This window comes from Nyctibius grandis, chromosome 30 (genome assembly GCF_013368605.1).
Source record: "Nyctibius grandis isolate bNycGra1 chromosome 30, bNycGra1.pri, whole genome shotgun sequence".
Classification (NCBI taxonomy): domain Eukaryota; kingdom Metazoa; phylum Chordata; class Aves; order Nyctibiiformes; family Nyctibiidae; genus Nyctibius; species Nyctibius grandis.
This window is the reverse complement of record NC_090687.1, coordinates 3,227,836-3,247,664: the sequence shown is the minus strand read 5'-3', so window position 1 is coordinate 3,247,664 and position 19,829 is coordinate 3,227,836. Positions and strand designations below refer to the sequence as shown.

Sequence of the window (19,829 nt, the reverse complement as noted above, 5' to 3'; positions counted from 1 at the left end):
ACTGGTTTTTCTTTTAGGATTGTGCTTTGGTAGCACAGAGCATCCACACAGCTTCACCTTGAACATCTCCACAGCTCTTTGGCATGTAGATATGAAAAAACAAATCATATGGTTGGTAACTTTGAAACCTTCAATAGCAGGTTCCTGACCAGGTACTCCAGAAGCAACACCATTCTTTGTTCTCATTAGCAGGAGAACGAGGAGCTCCTGTACACTCCCCATCTCACCTCCTGGACGGGCGGCGCGAGTGGATTCTTGAACTCTGAGAGTGACACTGGAAGGGAGAACTTGGAAAGCATTGACGGCAGGTTGTGGCCCCGGAACTGACAAGAAAACGCATCTGCTAATGGAGAATAACTACAGAAAAGAGGTACAGGCAGAAATCAGTTTTATATTGCAGCTCAGTGTAACATTTATCCATTTAAGCATTACAGAAGTGCCAATTCCCAAATGAAATATTCTCTGTGATCTAGAAAAACAGTAAGGATAGCTTATGGCATGTTGCATCCTGCAAAAGTAAGCAAGAAGAACATGCACTTTCATCTTGGCGTTACGTTCAGCTCCAGTACATTATTCTAGGTGTGGAGGGAATCCAGAGGAGAAAAATAAAAATGATAAGAAGTCTAGACCTGTGCAGCCTCTGATCAAAGGAACAGGGACTGGGCAGTCAGGAGAAGACAGGGATGGGCAGGATATACGCACAGTCTTTGAATGTGCAAAATGCAGCTGCAGACGTGACTGTTCTCCCTGCCTTTGATGACAGGACAAGCAATATGACTGATCAGAAGTAAAGGCGAGTCAAGTTAAATATTAGGAAAACTGTCTGTCTTAGGATTTCCATCTACAGAGGTCTTCAAGAACAGCACTGCCATATATGACACAGGCACAGTTGTTCCTGAACGACCTCAAGTCCCTTCCAGCCCTATTTTTATACTTCCATCACAGAAGTTTTGATTTAAAACTATTTTCCTATAACTGAAGTCCAACACAGACTCTAAAAACATCTCAAAATCCAACAGAGAAGGGGTTGCCAATCTTCAGCAGAGCAAAAATACCCACCACTGCCTCCACATCTTCCTTGCACTGCCACTGCCTGCTCTCAAAATGGCTACGTTGCCTTCTGTCTGCGAGGAGGCGTATCAGTATAAAATGCCATCACATGAAACAATACCATAGTGAGAGCAACACTACCCTGATTTGCTACTTCTGATTAATTTCAGGTGATGCTGTGTGCCAGATACACAGATAGTCCTATGAAATACTCATTTCTTTAACTTAATCATAAAGTATTTTGTTTTGTAAATGTTTCCATATTGCTTCAGGTTCATGCAGCCTTTCTGATATGGCCTCAGTGAGCAAGCGCACTAAAAATACTAAAAGCAGCTTCACAGGGTCAATATTGCTTCCAAAGCCCCCATCACTGCAGAAGCATATTGATCTGCCATGATGCTCCTCCCTACCACATGCAAACTCCTGTACGGCTTTGCAAGTTCAGGCACATGTAATGGTTTGTGTTTTGTACAGTCTCAGCAAATTCATACGTGAAGAAAGATCCCACCCTGTATCCAGTAAGGCAGGGAAGGAAAGCATATCTGCACTTCCCACCACTTGGTTGCTACAGTCACTCATTTTCCTTCTACTTACAGACAGACACTGGCATTGGGAGAAAGCATGTAGACATTGTTTTCACACAGTGGATAAATAATAATTGCTTTTCCCCAGTAAACGAGATGTGCAGCAAGCTGGAAAACCTGCATTGAGAAAACAGGGAAAAATGAGGGGAGCAAAAGCAAAATTCAGACTCTCAGCAAGAGTTCCACACAATGACAGAAAAATCTTGTTTGAGCTGAAATGAAAGAAAAATGTTCCATCCTTTCATCCAGCCTTCAGAATAAATTCACAGTTTAATATAACATGTGGCACATCAAAAAGCATTTGACAAGGTTATGAATTTCCAGAGGTTCACTTCACATTTCTAAGCAACTTAGTATTTCCTGCCTTAAAGATATTTCTTCAAACCGTATCGATAGAAGTTTAGTTACTTTTCATGCCCCAAAAACCTACTTTTGTTTACTCACAAAATGCATTGTTATACCTGAAAAATAAAACAAAAGAATCAGCCTCTCCTATGACACAAACATAAAGGAAACCAACACTGCTTTTTTAATGCACTGAGATATTTCAGTAATGAGTTGCACAAAGTATTCTAATATGTTAAACAAGTCAGTGGTTCTTAATGGCTCTGGAAGAGCTGCATAAATAGCATCTACGAGACATAAAATCCAGCCTGTATCATTAGATGCATTTAACTTTGCTTTTTTGTGGAGAACAAAACTACAGAAGCAGCAGGGAATTTCCAGAGTTCATCCCACAGCTATTAATGCCAAGTCACACCACAGACCACTGTAAGCAGACCTGGAAATTTTATTACAAAACAGGACCTCGCCCTTTGGATAAGAGAAGGCACAGACCTACGATCAGGAGCATCTGAGATGACAAGCCATGTTCTCCCCTGTCACACAGAGCATAGATCATGTCCCCAGGTCTGAAATGACCCCTAGGAAGCATGGAGTGGCTCTCCCCTCTCCTGTATGTTCTAATATAGTCATGAGGCCCAACAAGCAAAGGGACACAATGACCGCAGTCATCCATAGTCATCTCCCAGTGGCCTCATGTCTCACATGATTGCCAGAGTCTCATTCCCTCCACTGGCACAAACTTCCCCTTTCAAGGGCTCGTCACTTCACCTTGAGCAATTCACGTTTGAAATCTGGTTGTCAGTACTGGAAAGGCATTCCGAAAGAGCTGCTGCCTCGGGGAGACTGGCGCAAAATTGTTGCCCAAGTCTAAAGTAGAGTTTCTTCCTGGTACTCTGCAAAGTCCATGCACTAATGTACTAAGGGAAATCAACAGGTAGATTTGAACAGGCTTTCAGAGCTCTTTAGTAGGAAGGATCTTGGCAGATCCAGGGGAAGCAACATATTTAGCCATAGCAGCTGTAAGCTTTCACTTGCATTTTGGGTGCCTCCACAGCCGTGACAGAACCAAGACAGACCACTGTGGCATAAGTCAAGAGTACTATTTGTTCTGGTTTTAACTACCTAATGGGAAGGCACAGAGAAGACAGAGCCACTCTTCTCAGAGGGGCACAGGGACGGGAGGCAGCACGCACAAGGTGGAAGATGGGAAATTGCCATTAGATGAGGAGAGTTTTTCACTCTGATGCTGGTCAAATGCTGGAGCAGGGCCCAGAGAGGCTGTGGGAGGTATCCCTGGAGGTGTTCAGAATTTGCACAGACAAGTTCCTGAGGAGCCTGCTTTAATGGACTTGCTCGGAGCAGTGGTGTGGATTAGAGACCTCCAGGCACCCCTGCTACCCCACAGCACTCTGCGATTCGGATGTGGCTGCAGGACTGCCGAGCACTGTCGCTGCACCGCTGCCCTTCATTTCTCCCACCTTTCCCCACGCTCTAAGGCTCGCGCTTTCTCCGTGCACTCTGCTCACACCGAGAGAACTGATGTGCTCGTGTATCACAGAAACCCGCTGGCACACAGAAAGAAAACGCCTCGTGATTTAAAAGAATCTCAACTGCCGCTGACAGTTCCCCGTACCTGCAGCAATGCCAAGTCAGCATCTTGAGCCAGTTGCTGCAAATTCTTCACAGCAGAGGTAGTTTTAATTACTCTCACCAGGGCAGGAGAGCAGTCCAACGGGAGCTCATTAAGCAATGCCTTCTCATCATTTAAAAGTAGTAAGGCATGGTAAGGCCTGCAGAAAAATAGAATACATTTGCACAGTAAACTGCAGCTTTTCCTGAAGGCTTAGTTATTCCCAGACCAAGATACCTGGGGTCAACCGACTGGTAAAAAAAGAACTTCTAATATCATTCTTTTGCTGTAAGTGGGTTCAGAATAAGCCTATTTTTATGTCACAAGGTGAGATGTTCCCTGTAAAAAGGGATAGAGGGTTATATGGTAACTGGATGCCCCAGTGACTAGACAAAAGAGACTGCACTGTGCTGGCACACAATTAAGCCTGGAAAACTAGTCTGAAAACTGCTCATCTGCATTACTGAAATACAGAATGCAGTAGAAGAAAGGAAGAAAGCAAGAATTAGTTACTTTGGCAGGTAAAAAGCTGTAAACGTGGAATGCAGGAAATAAGATGTGATGGGGTCTGGGCTCTTTTTCTTCTAAAAGCAAAATTACTTCTGGGTCAGCAGATTAAAATGAACTCACAATTCCTCTGACTGGAAACAGCACAGACCTCTCCTGCAGCATCACCTCAGTACAACCACCTAACGCTAATGCAAAGGCTGTGGCTTCACACCACCACGTATACAGCAGCATCATGGTACCACGGCATCAGCTTCAGGGAGTCCTGTCTCAGCCCATGCCCGCACCACTGCTACAGCTCAGCGTCACATCATCCCCCCAGCTGTGCCAGCACAGACATTGCGGCACCACACCTGGCACTGGAGGAAGGATGGACGGGCCACACTCTGAAGGACAGAGCCTGCTCTTACCTGATAGATTTCAGGCTTCTCTCAATTGCTTCAGGGGGTATAAAGTTTGTGGCAACATAATGGATTTTATGAGGCAGGCAGAAACTCACTTCCAGCCAGTTGTTGATATGTAAACGGACCACTCCTGTGGTGCAGAGACTAAAATAGGAAGAAAATAAATACATACAGCATTTACCATGTATAACAAATGTAAATAGTGGTCCAGGGTCACCCCTGCCCAGGAATCACATCAGGACAATGTACCCTGTCCATCCCCAGTCTGGCTGAGGACCAGCTGATTCCTAGCTGCAAGGGCTTCCTTAACTTGTACTTACAGAGCATTATCCCCTATAAGGCTTTGAGGGGATTTGAAAGACTTCACCCCACTGACCTTCTGCTCCCTCTGCTCTTAACATTGCAGCAGTATCTCAAGTTAAAAGAGTTTCTTGAAGATCTACTGCAAGGCACTGGAAAATTCCCTAGAACAGAGCTGTGAAGGGCAAAGACGAATTGGGCACAATGTTTTCACCTCCAACTTCCATCTTCCTCTCTAAGGGAAAAGAAAAGGAGATGTCTGTACTGGGCAAGGCAGTTACGGACAGCACATTTCCACAATAACAGACTCCTCCGGTTCTGCTTGGGTTGTTTGTTTCCTACTAACCTGCTCCTGCTTGTCACATGAAATCACAAACGTGCTTGTTAAATAGTTTCTTCATTCTAGGAAACCACAGGGACTAAGCTAAGCCTTTAAGCTGACTTCAGACAACAGGACTGGAGTGGAAATGATGGACATCTCATGAATGAAAGTCTGACCCTCGTGTTCAGCCTGAAAGCAACTATAAGGCTCTTTTACTGAAAAAAAAAAACAGAAAGCTGGGAAAGCAATGAATGGCATTCAGGTAGTTTTACAGAAGTCTGTGAATCTAGACAACAGATGAAATATACCTAGGTAGGTAACTATATTTACTTAAAAATGGGTAAAGATACCATAAGGGTAACATACCAGAAGGAGCTACGCCAGCACCACCTTGCAGGCCCTCCCAACGCTGCCCAGCCCCAGGCAGGAAGCCCTGGCTGGGGACAGCTTTGCCAGAGGCGGTGGGACCGAGCAGGGAGGGAGAGGCAAGGCCCACCACGTCTTTTCATGCATATTGAGTTAGGAACACATATAAACTTGCAAATCAATCTTAAGCAACAGCTAATCTTGTCTACACAGGAGAGCTGGATTTCTCAGTATGTCCTTGGATTTTAAACTTTGTTCCAAAAGAAATTTTTTTTGGCCTAAAAGCAAATTTCAAAGTTTGCACTCTGAAAATTCCAGTGTGAATTTTAAATTCAAGGGTGTTGAGACTCGCAATATGACTTCTGTGTCGATAACACCCATGAATTTCCCCTCTACACAAAACAGATTTAAAAACATGCCAGGAACAGGCCGGGAGCAAATACAGGTCTTGGAAACTCTTTATGTGGTGATTTAAACATTTATACCTAGCATTCAACTGTAGGCCACAAACTAACATGCTCTTTTTCAAGTTCATCTGGTTGTATACAGGGTTTAGACCTGAAAATTGAGCTTTAAAACAAAAACATTGCCGCTGTAACTATTCACCAAACCACAACAGAGTGGTGAGAAAGCAAACACGATCCCATCCTGCCTCGTGCATGATCAGACTCATTAGGGAAAATCTCAGTGCAGACAATGCTTTTCAAAAGCAGAGGCCATGGTTTTGTTGTCAAATCTTGCACTGATCTCCGACAAACATTGATTTTTCAAGTTGCAAATGGAGTAGATACTATATATGTTTTCCTTTTTTTAAAATGAACTGAAAGGATGAATCCGCTCTCTCTCTGGCACTAGCACCTCACATCTGATCAGAGGCTCCAAACCCTGAAGGAACATGCAAAGCACAGCAAACACCTCGTTTTTCTCGCATTAAATGCTGCAGCTCCAGTAACACTGCTTATCCCACCAGGCACACACCAACTGACAGATAAAGCTGGATTCTCTCAAAACACATCAAGGTAAAGGGTGCGTTGAAGCAGTAGTTATCCACGCTATCTACCAGGCCAAATACTCACAAGAGAAAACATGACAATAAATGAACGGGACAAGCAAGTTAAGAGACTACTTGAAAGCTATTGGGGTTGTTAAAACAGGTTACCAAAAAGAAGCAGAGAGAGATGAAAACATGGAACACAGGGATATTTTCCCTGCATAGTTCAACATTCAGGAAACAGAAAAAAATACAGTTGGTTCCTCTTATTCTTTGGTCCAAGTGCACCAAGGTAGAAGCTCTAATTACATAATTACACTCTCCACAGCATAATTTTGTCTACAGTGCACTATACAACAATAGCCTAGAATTAAAGACAACAAGAAAACCAGATCTTCAGTTCTGATCTGGATCTTAATTTCATTCTTCTACATTTGCATTCAACTGTACAATTTCAAGCCTTCATTATAGCTTTATGTACATGATTTCTCCTTCACCTGCCCCTCCTTGGTTGGAAAATAATTTAAGTCTCTAATAATTTGACAAGGAATAAGCTACATCCTCCAGCAGCGATGTATGCAGCTGCCCTTAGCCAGCCAGCGAGTGAAATAATTTCACCAACATATACACAAAGACTCATGCAACATGAAATACAGCCAAGTCACCGAAAGTGAAGTTCAGATCCACATTTGCCTTCATTTTTACAGATTCCCCAGGAAGTCATCTATTTAGTGAGCTTTTTGCTGTGAGCCTCACACATCTCCATGAGCTGGTCCCAAGCTCTTTGGCTGGGGACCAGCAGACCCAGAAGCCACCTTCTTATAGGGGCAGCAGCAGAACAGCAAAAACCAGCAACAGAAGAGAACCCCACGAAAACAAGTTTTCAGAGTCCCATCAGGGAATCACCTAGCTCCAACTCTGCTTTATTCTTCTTAACCAACTAAAATTGGGGAGCAGAGAGTCCAGGAAGACACAGGACTGTGGGAAGGTGAGAACACTGCATCGGCTGCATTGCATGCCATGATGAACCTCAGGGACACAGTTTAAGTAGCCCCTGAGAGGAAACCTAGATTGCACAAAGATTCAAAGGTGCAGGAGGGACACCAGGAGCTTACAGAAGGCTCTCTTCTGTTCTTTGCGCCTTTCCTAACTACTCTTCACATTTTAGGGGGACGTTTTACAATGTTACTGCACCCTGAGCTTTTTCACTGAGTTGACATTTTCACTGAACCATCTGCTGTAATTCCAAAAGCTCTTTTCAGAGCAGTTATGTACTATATAAGGGTTGTTTAGCCTTACGTGCATTACTTTGCATCTATCTATACTGAATTTCATCTGCTGTTCTACCAGTAAACTGGTATCCAGAAACCTTGCTGCAACTTTTCCTTTTTCTCACAGACTTCAAGAGTAACTGGGCAGAACCAGCTTCATTCTCCATACTCTGACTGGCTATTAAACCCTCAAAGACATTCCGTTTTATCCCATTAAAACTTAGTTTCAACACTTTTTTAAAAAAAGCTCTGGTTAGATAATACATGATGAGCCATACTGAGCAATACACAGTGAAAGGTTAGGATACTGAGAGGGGATATCATAGTCTAAAACTGAGACAGAGATAAGTAAATACGAAAAAGCTGTTTAACATCTCTCCATCATAAAACCTGTGAGACATCTCATGATACTAGAAGGAGCAAAGTTCAAAAGAAATAGAAAGAAACACAGAAACTAGTTAAGCCATGGACCTCCTTATCAGAGGATGCTGTGGTGGTTCAATATTTACTCTGGCTCGCAGGATTGTGGACTAATTCCGGGAAGTGAGACCAGCTGGGGGCTGTTGAATGTACAGAAGCCACCTCCAGAGCTGCAGGAAGCTGGGCAATGTTTTGGGGAATATCAGTGCTCTTTTGCTCTATCCTGCTCTGCCCTGAACAGCGACTGTGAGCCACTGCCCTAAATGGGAACCCGAAAGTTGGCCAGTATCCCACAGAACTGCAGCCTTCTTTTTCATAACTACTGGCGAAACAAAGACAATCCCACCTCATAATTTATAAAAGAGTTACGAATTTTTACACATACACACATCATTTTATGTCTATCCTATTTATATCAGAAATTAATAATATGTTTTCTAGTTTGGTGGTGAGCTTGTAGCTCTGGAGTTTGTTTATTTTTGCTAGAGGTTGTGACTACTTAAGAGCTTTGAAATGATTTCACATTTCCTTGTAAAGGACACATTGACTGTTCTTTGATCAAATAACTGTAGGCGGTTTATATTTTACAGTACAGCCACACAAATCACATCTAATAATTCATTAAATCTCATAAAATTATTCCACTTCTCCCTGAGCTGCTGAAATAGGCTAGATCTACGAGTCAGTTCTAATCCCACTAGGCTAAAAATGTATAGAGGCTCTTTGTGTATTAAAAAGAAGAAACAAACAATCCAATCCTCCCCGAAAACCTCCCCATACTTTCACTTTTGTTCCAATATAAAGCTAAGAGAAGTTTGCTAAAAACAGACAGGCAGTTAGCTAGTATCAAGCTAACATATTATCTGCAGTTGCATATAAAACTTGCTGAAAGCTGTCTTAATTCCCTAAACTGAACACTGGCTTAAAAGAGACACCCATTGTAACACTGGTAAATTTGGCAGCACAGGAGGCACTGGCAACTGGACTTTCTTGGTCCTAAAGCCATTACTTTTTGTTCCACACCAATGCCAGACTTTGGGGACAAGATGAACAAAGACTCTCAAATCTATTTCCTGCACTAATCAAAAAGAAACATTCTAGTTTTCTCCATTAGAGTCAAAAAAGATCCCAGAAACTAGATGTTCATTACCTCTAAACCATCAGTTTAATAATACTCCATTACTATGGCAGCAATAGTGTTACAGTCAAGATGACCTGGCTGTTGATTCCTGCCGTATGAAATACAGGCATTTAATTTTGAACTATAAAAAGATTCATACAGTTGTGGTTTTGTACAAACCAACTTGCAAAGGGACACGTTGGGTCTTGCCTGAAATACCTCAGCACCATCTACAGGAAAGCAAGGGCTAGACAGCACCTCTGGAACAACCCTGGTAATTCAAGAGGCCTTCGACTGGAATTGCAGAAATCAGCAGGCACCAGGAAATGCTGGCTTGAGCGAATCTCAAACGGAGAGCTGGGTTTCCATCTGCAATTCAAAGTGCTCTCTCCACCTTGTTACGCTGTTCCGCTGTGCCAAAGGCTATGCCAGAAATCCCTGGTACGTTTATTACAGCACATTGTCACCACATGCATTTGAAGATCTACAGTTCCCAGCAGTCTTTTCTCCTCTAAAAGAAACAGACCAAATCCTTCCATCTTTCCTCTTAGGTCATTCTCACTCCTCCACACTTTCTAGGTGGCCCAAATCCTTCTTGAAATGTGGTGCCCAAAACTGGAAACAGCACTCAGTACAGCAGGGGATTTACAGGAGCAGGACTGGTTCCCAGCTTACAGACAAGACTTTTATTTTATGCCTTCTTATCTATTTGCTGTTTCTGCAACCCCGTGTCCCTTGTGGCTAACCCTCATTTCATAAAAGACCACACAGACTTCACTCCAGAGCTGTTGCCACTCAGGAATTCCTCGTCTTGGGAGTTGCAGAATAAAAACCCTCTTTCTGGACCATTTCTTCTACCTGACCAAAAATAAAATTAATTCTATGCCTGCCTGGCAAGGTGCTGCAGCCTCTCTCACCTGATCTGACTGCAGGTGTAATAAGCATACTTCCTTTCTCTCGTATGAAGCACTAATGGAAAAATATTGCAGAACATCACCTTATTGCCCAGCCAGCCGACCACACTGTTAACTACTCCTCAAATAGCGCTTTCCAATCAAATGCACAGACATTTCGTATTTTTACCAACACCTTATTTCTTCCATTTTTAATGACAATGTCATGCAAAGGTGTCAAAATATAACTTGCACCACTTCTCCCCCACTCACAATGCCTAAATGAGGGAGACCCTGCCTTATTGTACATGTGGGGGGCAGCACCAAGGTGTTTCTCCGCGGCCAGCCTGTATTCCTCCGCACGTCACGGAAGGGCTGTACTAGCACACTGCTGAGCCTGGGCCGTGCGTTCCTCCAGTCACAGCTAAATGCCACAAGATGTCACTGTGTCACTACAATGTTTGGAAACAAGATGAGGGTTTGCCCAGTCACAAATACATAGCCCTAGAGGAACAGAAAAAAGTAAGTAGTAGGTGAAGTTTAATACTAGAACTACATGCTACATAAAAAGTGCCTTATTTTAAACTCTAGCACAGGTTTTGTGCAAGTTGAATCAAGCAATATACAACATTCCTTCCAAACAAGCTGAAATTCACAGCTCTTGAACATAACAAAGAACAGCTTATTAGAAGTTTTCTAATGTGTTTTGCAATCATTAACTTATTTAGGCTCTCAGTGGCTTACCCTATAAGGCTTTGCAATTATTCCCTTTGTACAAGGGGAACCACAATCTAGGGAGGCTACAGGATTTGTCTAATGTCATACAACGTGCTCTACAGTCAATCAAGGAACTCCAGAGTAATTCTCCCAAGCCCTGACAAACGCCCTTATCAAGGGGCACATCATCTTCCTCCCCACCAAAACCTTCTGTGCTCCTTTGTCATCAAGGTCTTTCACCAACCACATATCCTGAACGTAGGTGTCTGCTCTGTACGAGGAGCCAGCACTGACAAGCTGTCAGAGCAGAATACGCTGGAGGAGGCTGGTGCCAGCTCCTGCTGAAATTGAACACTAACTCCACACTCCTTTGAAATCCTTGCCAGGACTTTTAATCCAGTCAAGAAACAGCATGTTACACTTTCCATTCGGCTGAAAGTCTCACCACCTAATCCAAATTCTCTGTCCAGACATGCACAGTGTAACCAAATGAAGCCAGGGCAGTATCTGACTTGCCATCAGTGCTAGATGCAGCATTTTTCACTTAGCTGCAGGTTTAGAGCACTTCTACAGCGACAGAAGTATGACACTATTCAGTTCTCCAATTCAATTGTCATTAGGTGCCTCTCTGCTAAAGAAGAAAATAATAATTCTTAAAACTGTGACAGACGTCACCAACTTTAAAGAACTATAACATATCCAAAGGGAGACCAAGGTAATGATTAGGATAGCAATTCTGCTAGCCTTCACATTGCTCCATCTGGTCTAAAACCCAAATCCCAATGAGTCAACAGCATGAAGAGGTCGATAATATCCCAAGGAACAAGGCCAAGAGGTTTCAGTGAGAAGCAGCATACTATGAGCTAGGAAGAAAATCCCACTTACCTGTCATATGTCTCTTTGAGATCTCTGGCCAGTTTACACTTGGGTAGGATGTGATGAAAAGGTGACTGTGGCCCTTCTGTGGCTATGGAAAATTTCAAAACAAGAAAGCAAACAACTGATTTCAAAGCAAAGAGAGTTTCCTCTTCCCCCACTAGGTATCACCCAGTATCTTAGGGGCAGAATCCATATCTTTTTAATCTACACTTATCTTTCAAAGCTTTTACAATAACTCAAGTTATGTGTTAAAATAATAATAGTGAATTACTGCCAACTTCTCCTAAACCTCAACTCACTTAAGCACATGTAACTGTGAATTTGACAAGTGATGATTTTAAGTGGTTTTGGTTTTATACATGCTAGTTTTAATTTTTAATGCTTGCAGCAAGACAATGCGTCACTGTCAGAGTTCACCCTAAATAGTGCATATTATTATAGTAAATTGCTCTGAAGTACAGCCTATAAAAATGCTTTGTAACTATTTGCTAGCCATGGCAACAACATGTAAGAGTAAAGTTGCCACACAAGAAGTCTGGTGACTCAGCACAAAGCACTAAAGCATGGGAAACTTGCTCTAGGTTGGGTGAAGCAGGCTGCATATGAGTTCATCCATCTCAGCCTGACAGGCAGATCCAAACGTGATGGTTCAGTGCACGTTCTCCAGTGATCGCGCTGAACTGAGCTAGCAAGGAAAGTAAACAAGCTACTTCACTTCTACAGCTGACATCTGTGCATAGGGGTAGTGATCTTGGATGAGGCAAAATGCAGTCAAAAGCTGTCCGAATGCTAAAGAGCACCAGAACTTGTTCATACTGATCTCAGCCACAAAAGAAGGCAAAACCAGCACTTTTCTGAAAAAGTGCTCCTGGACAAACATACCCCTGCACAAAGCTAAGCTCAGCACTCACTTTCTGACATGGCAGACACTTCATCCTGAATAGCTAAGATCAGCTTGGCCTCCCTGGTCAGGTATTGGCAGCGTCGCTCCTCATGCTGCAAGACTATGGCAATTCTTCGGGAGAGGTTGTGTAAGCAGTTTATCACGGATGGATCTGCATTGGCCTACAGGCAACACGGAAAAGAAACAGGTCAGTCATTCAGCCACAGTCACATATATGGAACTACAGTGATGGACAAGTAGTCAATTATCTTCAGCAGATATCAAAAGTCAGCCTCTTTGGCAACTGGCAAAAGAAAGGCATTTTCTCTAGCGGCATCAAAGCAGCAGCTCAGAGATGTCCAAAGGTAAAGAGAAGACTCACGGATTTCTAAGCTTGTCTATGTGCATCAAATGAACACAGCACCTGGTGTAGGATACTCCTGTCTGGTTTATTTTTTTCCAGTTGTTAATGGGCCTTCTGCTAGCAGAGAGACCAAAGGACTCCATTTCACACAGTGAGAAAAGAAAGTGTCAAGCTATTTGAGCAGGCAGATGTTCGGGTTAAATTCACTGGGAGTATAAGGACTGCAGTGCCTTTAATACAGCCCATTCGCCCCACGTTGCTATACTGGTGTTTGTCTTATATACTGACAAGACAGTAACTAGGTAAGAATTACCAGCACATGATCAACAATTTGATCCCAAAACAGAATTAATTTGGATTTAAGTTTCCAAATATTTCACAAATATGGCTTATTACTAACACTGCATTTGTGCAAGTGCCAGAATGCAAGTGCTATCTTTCGTGTAAGTACAGCTGACGGGGGGGGACTCGGTGGCTCCAGTCTGAGTAAGCAGCTGCTTCATGTTTGTTAAGACATTTAAAAGAATTTACAGTTCTAGCAAGTGATAACTTGGCATGTAAACTAGCAAACCGTGAGTCATCATTTTTGGATTCCACCGTTCTTGCTGAGTCACGACACGTTGGTAACCCTGAAGCTTAAACACAGCAGGAGCAGTGCTGATTAGGGCGTTTAGGACTTTGCCTGCTCTGTCTGCCCACTGCAGATGGACTCTCATCGTTATCTCAGAATGCCTCCACCCACCCTCTACAGTGCACTACACCACGCAAGGAAAAAATTTCCACTTGCTTCTTGCACAGCACTTTCCAGAAACTTGACAGCTCTCTGTGAACTAAGAGTGTCTCATTTGGCAAATATGATTTAGTGCTGCATTACACACACAATTACATCAGTATCATCACAGTCACAAATGCAAAGAAGGCAAGCTCTCCTAGGAGAACCACTAGAAATTAGATTCTATACAAATGTGGGCTAGATACAGTCTTCATTGCACTTCACTAAGCTCTTGCAATACGGTGAATGAAGGAGCACTGGTTTCAACCCTTCTGCTTCCACCTCACTCAATGTGCATGAACGTTTGTGTCTGTATGTGCATCTACACACACCCACCTACAATCAAAGCACGGTGCTTTACCAATACACCAGAACATCAAAACTCTTGAAGCTAATGTCTCTTAATATGTGAAATCTAAAATCAACTCCAGTATTGCACATTTGGCACTTCCTGACCTAAGAATGTCCCAAAGTGCAACACTGGGTGCCCAGCAGAACTCCGTGAAGGATTGCTTGCTTGCTTCAGACTGACTGCTGGGATAATTGTCTTTTGTGAAACCTTGCTCTTCAACTGAGGACAAGCCATCCAGACTGTGGCCATGTCCATGTTAGTCACCACTGGAAAGCCAGCAGTAAGAAAAGTACTAGTGCTAAAAGGGAAAAAACCCCGTCATTTCACAAGCAGGGAGCTGTAGGCTTTTGAATCATGATGTTACATCCAGTCGAGCAAAAAATCAACCATCCCGTGAAGACAGCTAATCCAACTCCCTCTTTCATTTTTAAAATGTTTCTTCATACATGTACATGCCACAAAAATAATATGATGGCTCCACAGATGCAATCTGTGGGCTGGGAACAGAAAGCCAGAGCTCAGAAATCAAATACTGCTCAAACATAATTAAATTTCTAGGGCTTTATACCACCAAATTAGCCAAGTCAGGATCCTTTAACACAAATACCAACATCTAGTCAATAGCATAGGCCTGAAAAAAATTCCAAGCAAAAACTAGGTATTTGTTCCAGGTTCTTGCTGAGCATCAAAGCCTACTTATTCTTCACTTGTACCTTCTTCTCATTTAGAATGCTACAGCCGCTGCTCCCTGGCACTCTCCCTTTACAGTGATCTCATTGCTAAGAGGAGGCAGCTTTCAAACACTGTCCATTTAATTATAAAAAGCCTAGAGGCACTGAGCAAAGGCACATGTCTCTTATCATACAGCATGAGTAAGGGCTCTAAACAGTGCTGTTCTGAGCCAGAGTAGGTTTCTGAATGACTCTGCACTGAGCAAGCTTGGGTTGACCAAGGCCATAGTGGGTACTGGACTCTTGAGGCTGGCCAAGCATAAGCCTCTGTCCACGCTGCCTCTGCTTCGGGAGCAGAACTGACCACCAAGGTCTGAGCTGCATGGAGTCACAAGGGCTCAGCAACGTGCTAGTGCAGCTGTATGGATTTGGTCCTGTCCTGGGCAGGAGTAGAGCAGTTATGTACAGAGAGTGGCATCTGACACACAGGACAGTCAGACCCAGGCTGCCTTCTTGCACAGCTTAGTTGGACAAGCCTCAATTGCAGGGTCTAGAAAAATCACAGCAGATTACCAGCTCACTAATAACAGAAGACAGGACACATACAGGACTTGAAACGGGGTTCATATCTATTTTGCAAAGTGGTTTCTTGCATGCCTTTACACTCTGAGGATTTAAAACCAAAAACTCTAGAAAATGTCCCGAAAAGAACAACTGTACTTGTTTTCCACAGGGCTGGAAAACTTTCCCACCTGTCAGTGTCATATTCTACATTGTTTAGGTTTGTTGTTTCAAATTAAAGTATCCCAGTGAAATCAGGCACTGAACATTTTACAAGAGATTACTGGAATGTGAGTCTACTGAGTTCTCTTATACATCCCACTGTCAGATGGAATGAAGACAGTCCCTTACCCTTAGTGCAAACACCACGTTGAAGAGAATCATAGTGGGCATCTCTCTCTTTGGTGAGGGATCAGTTTTGGATACCTGAAAAATATTTTTTTTAAAAAAATCCCATAGGTTAGTGTCAGTTGGATCCACCAATGAAGGGAAAAGGCGGGGTGGGAAGGAAAGAAGAAAAGCCTAACCCAGTCAAGTAACAGTTTGCTGACAGAAGAGAGCAGACAAATTAAATTATACCATCAAAATTTTACTTGTAAAAAAATAGAACTATGATTACTTTCTTACTAAAGTGTCACAGTTATTCTACAACACTGCCTTTTCTGAGAAGCTGTGAAGACTTAAACCAAAGCATTTTGGTCACGACCACGGAAATGAGTATCAGTTAGGACAGCAGTCTTACTAGGTGTCTTTACTATTGCATTTTAGCGTCATTAGGGGTCCTAGATTTAAATTTTCCTTAGCACAATTGCTATAGATATTGTTAACTACACAGAAGTCAGTGGATTTCTCATCCCAGGCCACACCTACTCTTCCCTTTCCTAAAGTCCCCATTTGGATTCCGTCATGTTACAAACTATTGCTTTTATCAGAAAAAATATGCTCTAGAACTGCCCATATTCAAGCTCACACATTTACACAGTACTAAAATAAAAGGTTTGATTTTCCCTTCTTGCAGCATTTCAAACTCATTCTTCAGCCCCCCTGTTCTGCTTCGCCCCTGACGCAGGTACAGACTTTCTGGTGTGGAGGAACAGTGGAAGCCAAGACGAGCAAGTTGAATGTGCACATCCGAGACTAAAAGCACTCTGAATCGAGCAAGCGTCACCACAAGATGGAGCACAAAATCCAGAGGACATTCCTGCCACCCCAAAGCTCCTCGCCGAACACCCATCCAATTCCTAGTGAGAACAGCTATAACCTGCCAGGCCAAACACCCGGCTGACCTCATATTGGATCTCTACCCAACGTATGTGCATACATAGCTAATGCATTCTGCATTCCCCGTCTGAGACGGGGCAAATGCAGCGAAGCTGGCAAAAGCAGAGCTGCATCCACCCCTCCTGACAGGTCCCAAGCATCAGCAACGAACCGCTCACCAGTGAACTCTGAAATCTTGAGTGCTTTCACTCAGAAGTCTTAAAAATTAGAGAAACTAAAAGCAGCAATATATATTGTTTTTTCTAAAGTGTAAGTTGTATCAAAAAGGCAGTGACGGCAGGGTGGTAAAGCCAATTTACTAAGTTTATTTGTTGTGGAGTTACAGGTTCCAGGATGTTTTGTGAACTTGAATACTTGGAAATGTAAGTGTAGGGACTGATCCTGTTCCTTCCTTAAAATCAAAGAAACTACCACCATTAACATCAATTGGGATGCAGGCTACATTTCATATCACCTCCTGTCCAGAAAAAAAGAAGAAAAGACTAAGCTGGAAGAAAAAATGCTGAAGGAATTTGAAGAATTCAGAATATTGCTACATAAAAGGCAGTCTGGCACACAGGATTAAATCTTCGTGCTCTTGTAACTCCTGAATCTCATCTGAGTAAGAATTTGCTGAGCTGTCCTGTGGATTAACTTACTGCAGTATGAACTCCGAGGAAACCCAGACCAGAGACTGTCAGGTTACTCCAGTCACTGCCTTTGCTCCATGGGAAAGGAGCTCCATCTAGCTTCCTCCTAACTGCAAAAGGGTCCCAGATTTAGACTCAAATGAAGTAGCAGAGATGGCTGCCACGTCTAGAAGATTCTGGACACCACAAGGTTCTGGGGTGCCTACTGCGGTGATAAGACACACCCAAAAAGGAGATCCTACATGAAGTAACAAAAAAGTGTTTACAGCACTTTATAACTTCAGTTATTTACCCAGATGTAATTTTATTTAGACAAATAGAAAATGAAGAGGTATTTCATGCAATTAGGATAAGACTGACTGGGAAGTGGAGAGGATGTATAATAATATGTGGTGAAAAAATGCAAATACAAATTTTCATCCTCATTTACACCACATTTAGGAAGTTGTGCCTTTCAGACGAGATGAGCAAAATAAAGGCATCTGATACTGTGAGAGAACAGACCAGCGCTGTCAGGGCCCTGAGGGCACCCAAAGGTCTTAATGGCCCTGACCAGCCCCAGGGGGGTCCACACACACACCCTAGCCCATGACCCAGGAGCTCCATTTAAGCTCGGCCCTGGAGCCCCATTTAAGCTCAGCCCAGGGCCTGCAGATGTGCCTGTCTCCAACCCTGTCTCCTGGATGGACCTTCGACCTATGTCATCGTAGGTAGCTTGTCTCCTGGAGGGACCCTTGTTAAGTACACTGCAGCCTTGTCCTCCAGCCCTGTCTCTGGTCCTGTCTCCTTTTGCTCCTGGTTGGGGTCCTTGTAGGGACCCTGGGCCTGGTTCATCACTTGCCTTCTCTGGGGCTGCTGATGTACTTGCACAGCTTGGGGACACTTGAATTCTATCTTCCAAAACAGCTTAAACATTCGAGGACTGAGTCTTGGTGATCTTCCATCACATTTCTTGTAGACTCACGACTGAGTTTTGAAAGTGGAACACTAGCATCTTTTGATGCTTGAGGCCAGCTCCTCCCTTGGATTAAAGCAGTCTGGTCCTCTAAATATCAAGCAGCAGTTGCCAACAATCTGTTTGCACCTCTAATTATAGATAGAAATGATAACAGAATTGGAAAGCAGATTTTTTTTCCTGGAAAAATGAACGATTTAGTAAATTTGATGAAAAATGAGACAAAGCAGTTCAGTGACAGAGATCAGCATTTCACTCAGAAATTACCACAGCCTAGCTCATTCTTACAGTCTATCAGGAAGAAGGAATGGGACAGGGAATATTTTGCACATAGAAGCATGTAAATTCTTTAAGCAGGACCTTTTCCATAGCCTAGGTGGCAACTGCTTTCATTCCAAGCAGCTAAAACACAGACCACAGAGCAAGGTCTCAATGCAAACAGCAGCCTGACTTTGTCCACAAGAAAATCCTAGGCTTGTTTAAATATCCTACCTATTCCAGCCGAGCTCTGTGAATCATCTTCAGCACCAGTAAGAGTTAAAAGCCAAACAAGGCTGACGTGGATTCTAGCATTTGTAAAGGTTTGGGGTGGGTTGTTTTTTTTTTTCAACTGCCATACTAATTAGAGGTGCTAAAAAGCTAACTTGCAATAACTAACATAGCGAGAAACAGCTTTTTGAGCTGGACTGCTTAGTGTAACTTCTCTTTACCCACACTGCTCGTCTACAGTAACCAGAAGGGGGTTTCTGTGAATCACTGACTCAGCTCCCTCAGTTTGCCACTCACTGCATTTATCTGGAAGTAAGTAAAAGACAGCTTTGAGCATCAGGAAGTAAAAACAGGATCAAAAGCCAACATGCACGTTCTGAATTCGAAGTTTCCTAACTCAGCCAGGCAGTTTGAAAAGGCAGCAGGTCCCCAGAGCGGAGCTCCCTCGTCCCGTACCTGCCCAAGGGCATGCTGAAGCAGGGTGGGATGGCCAACAAAGCGAACATTATCAATCTTCAGTTCAAACTTTTTGCCACACATATCTGACTTGGTAGCCAAAATTGTTGCCAGGATGACATCCGAAAACCTTGAAGAGCAGAAACAGAAGTTATTACAATTTTCAAAAAGCATACCCCCAGAATATTCCTCCAAATACAGATATATTTAACTTGTAAGTTTTTAAAGCATTGTAAGTTGCGTCTAAATTGCTGTACCCAGAGTACCACCAATTATGGAAAATTAAGAACCCCTTAATTACATCTCTCAGATCGTCACAATTATAAAACAGGAAGCATTCACGACAAAGACTGCAGGGTCATGCTTATTTAATTACATGCTCAGCAAAATACATTGGAAAGATTAGATGCAGTTCGCTTAAATATAAAAACAGCTCGAGTTAGCCATTGCCTGGATTTAGCTGCAGGTTAATGAACTTACTAAGCAACTACATATTGACACAGCCTGTCACTCAAGCACAACAGAGATCTTTAAGCCACCCAGTATGGCAGAGGGGAAGGCAAGAAAGAGCTGATTCAATTAGAAGAAACATACATCCAACGCTCATCCCTCCTCTC

At 43.1% G+C, this 19,829-nt stretch overlaps 1 protein-coding gene across 11 annotated transcripts in view; it reads right to left on the bottom strand.

Annotated features, from left to right (window-relative positions):
- The window catches only part of NPRL3 (NPR3 like, GATOR1 complex subunit), a 41,984-nt gene that overhangs the window by 13,277 nt on the left and 8,878 nt on the right, over positions 1-19,829 (bottom strand). For all 11 annotated transcript variants that reach the window (XM_068420299.1, XM_068420300.1, XM_068420301.1 and 8 more), the window contains 8 exons: positions 19,213-19,342; positions 15,754-15,828; positions 12,711-12,864; positions 11,806-11,887; positions 4,527-4,664; positions 3,613-3,769; positions 1,645-1,751; positions 228-357 (listed from right to left, as the gene is read on the bottom strand). In XM_068420299.1, the coding sequence (XP_068276400.1) occupies positions 228-357; positions 1,645-1,751; positions 3,613-3,769; positions 4,527-4,664; positions 11,806-11,887; positions 12,711-12,864; positions 15,754-15,828; positions 19,213-19,342 (973 nt within the window). The remainder of the gene's footprint in view (positions 1-227; positions 358-1,644; positions 1,752-3,612; positions 3,770-4,526; positions 4,665-11,805; positions 11,888-12,710; positions 12,865-15,753; positions 15,829-19,212; positions 19,343-19,829) is intronic.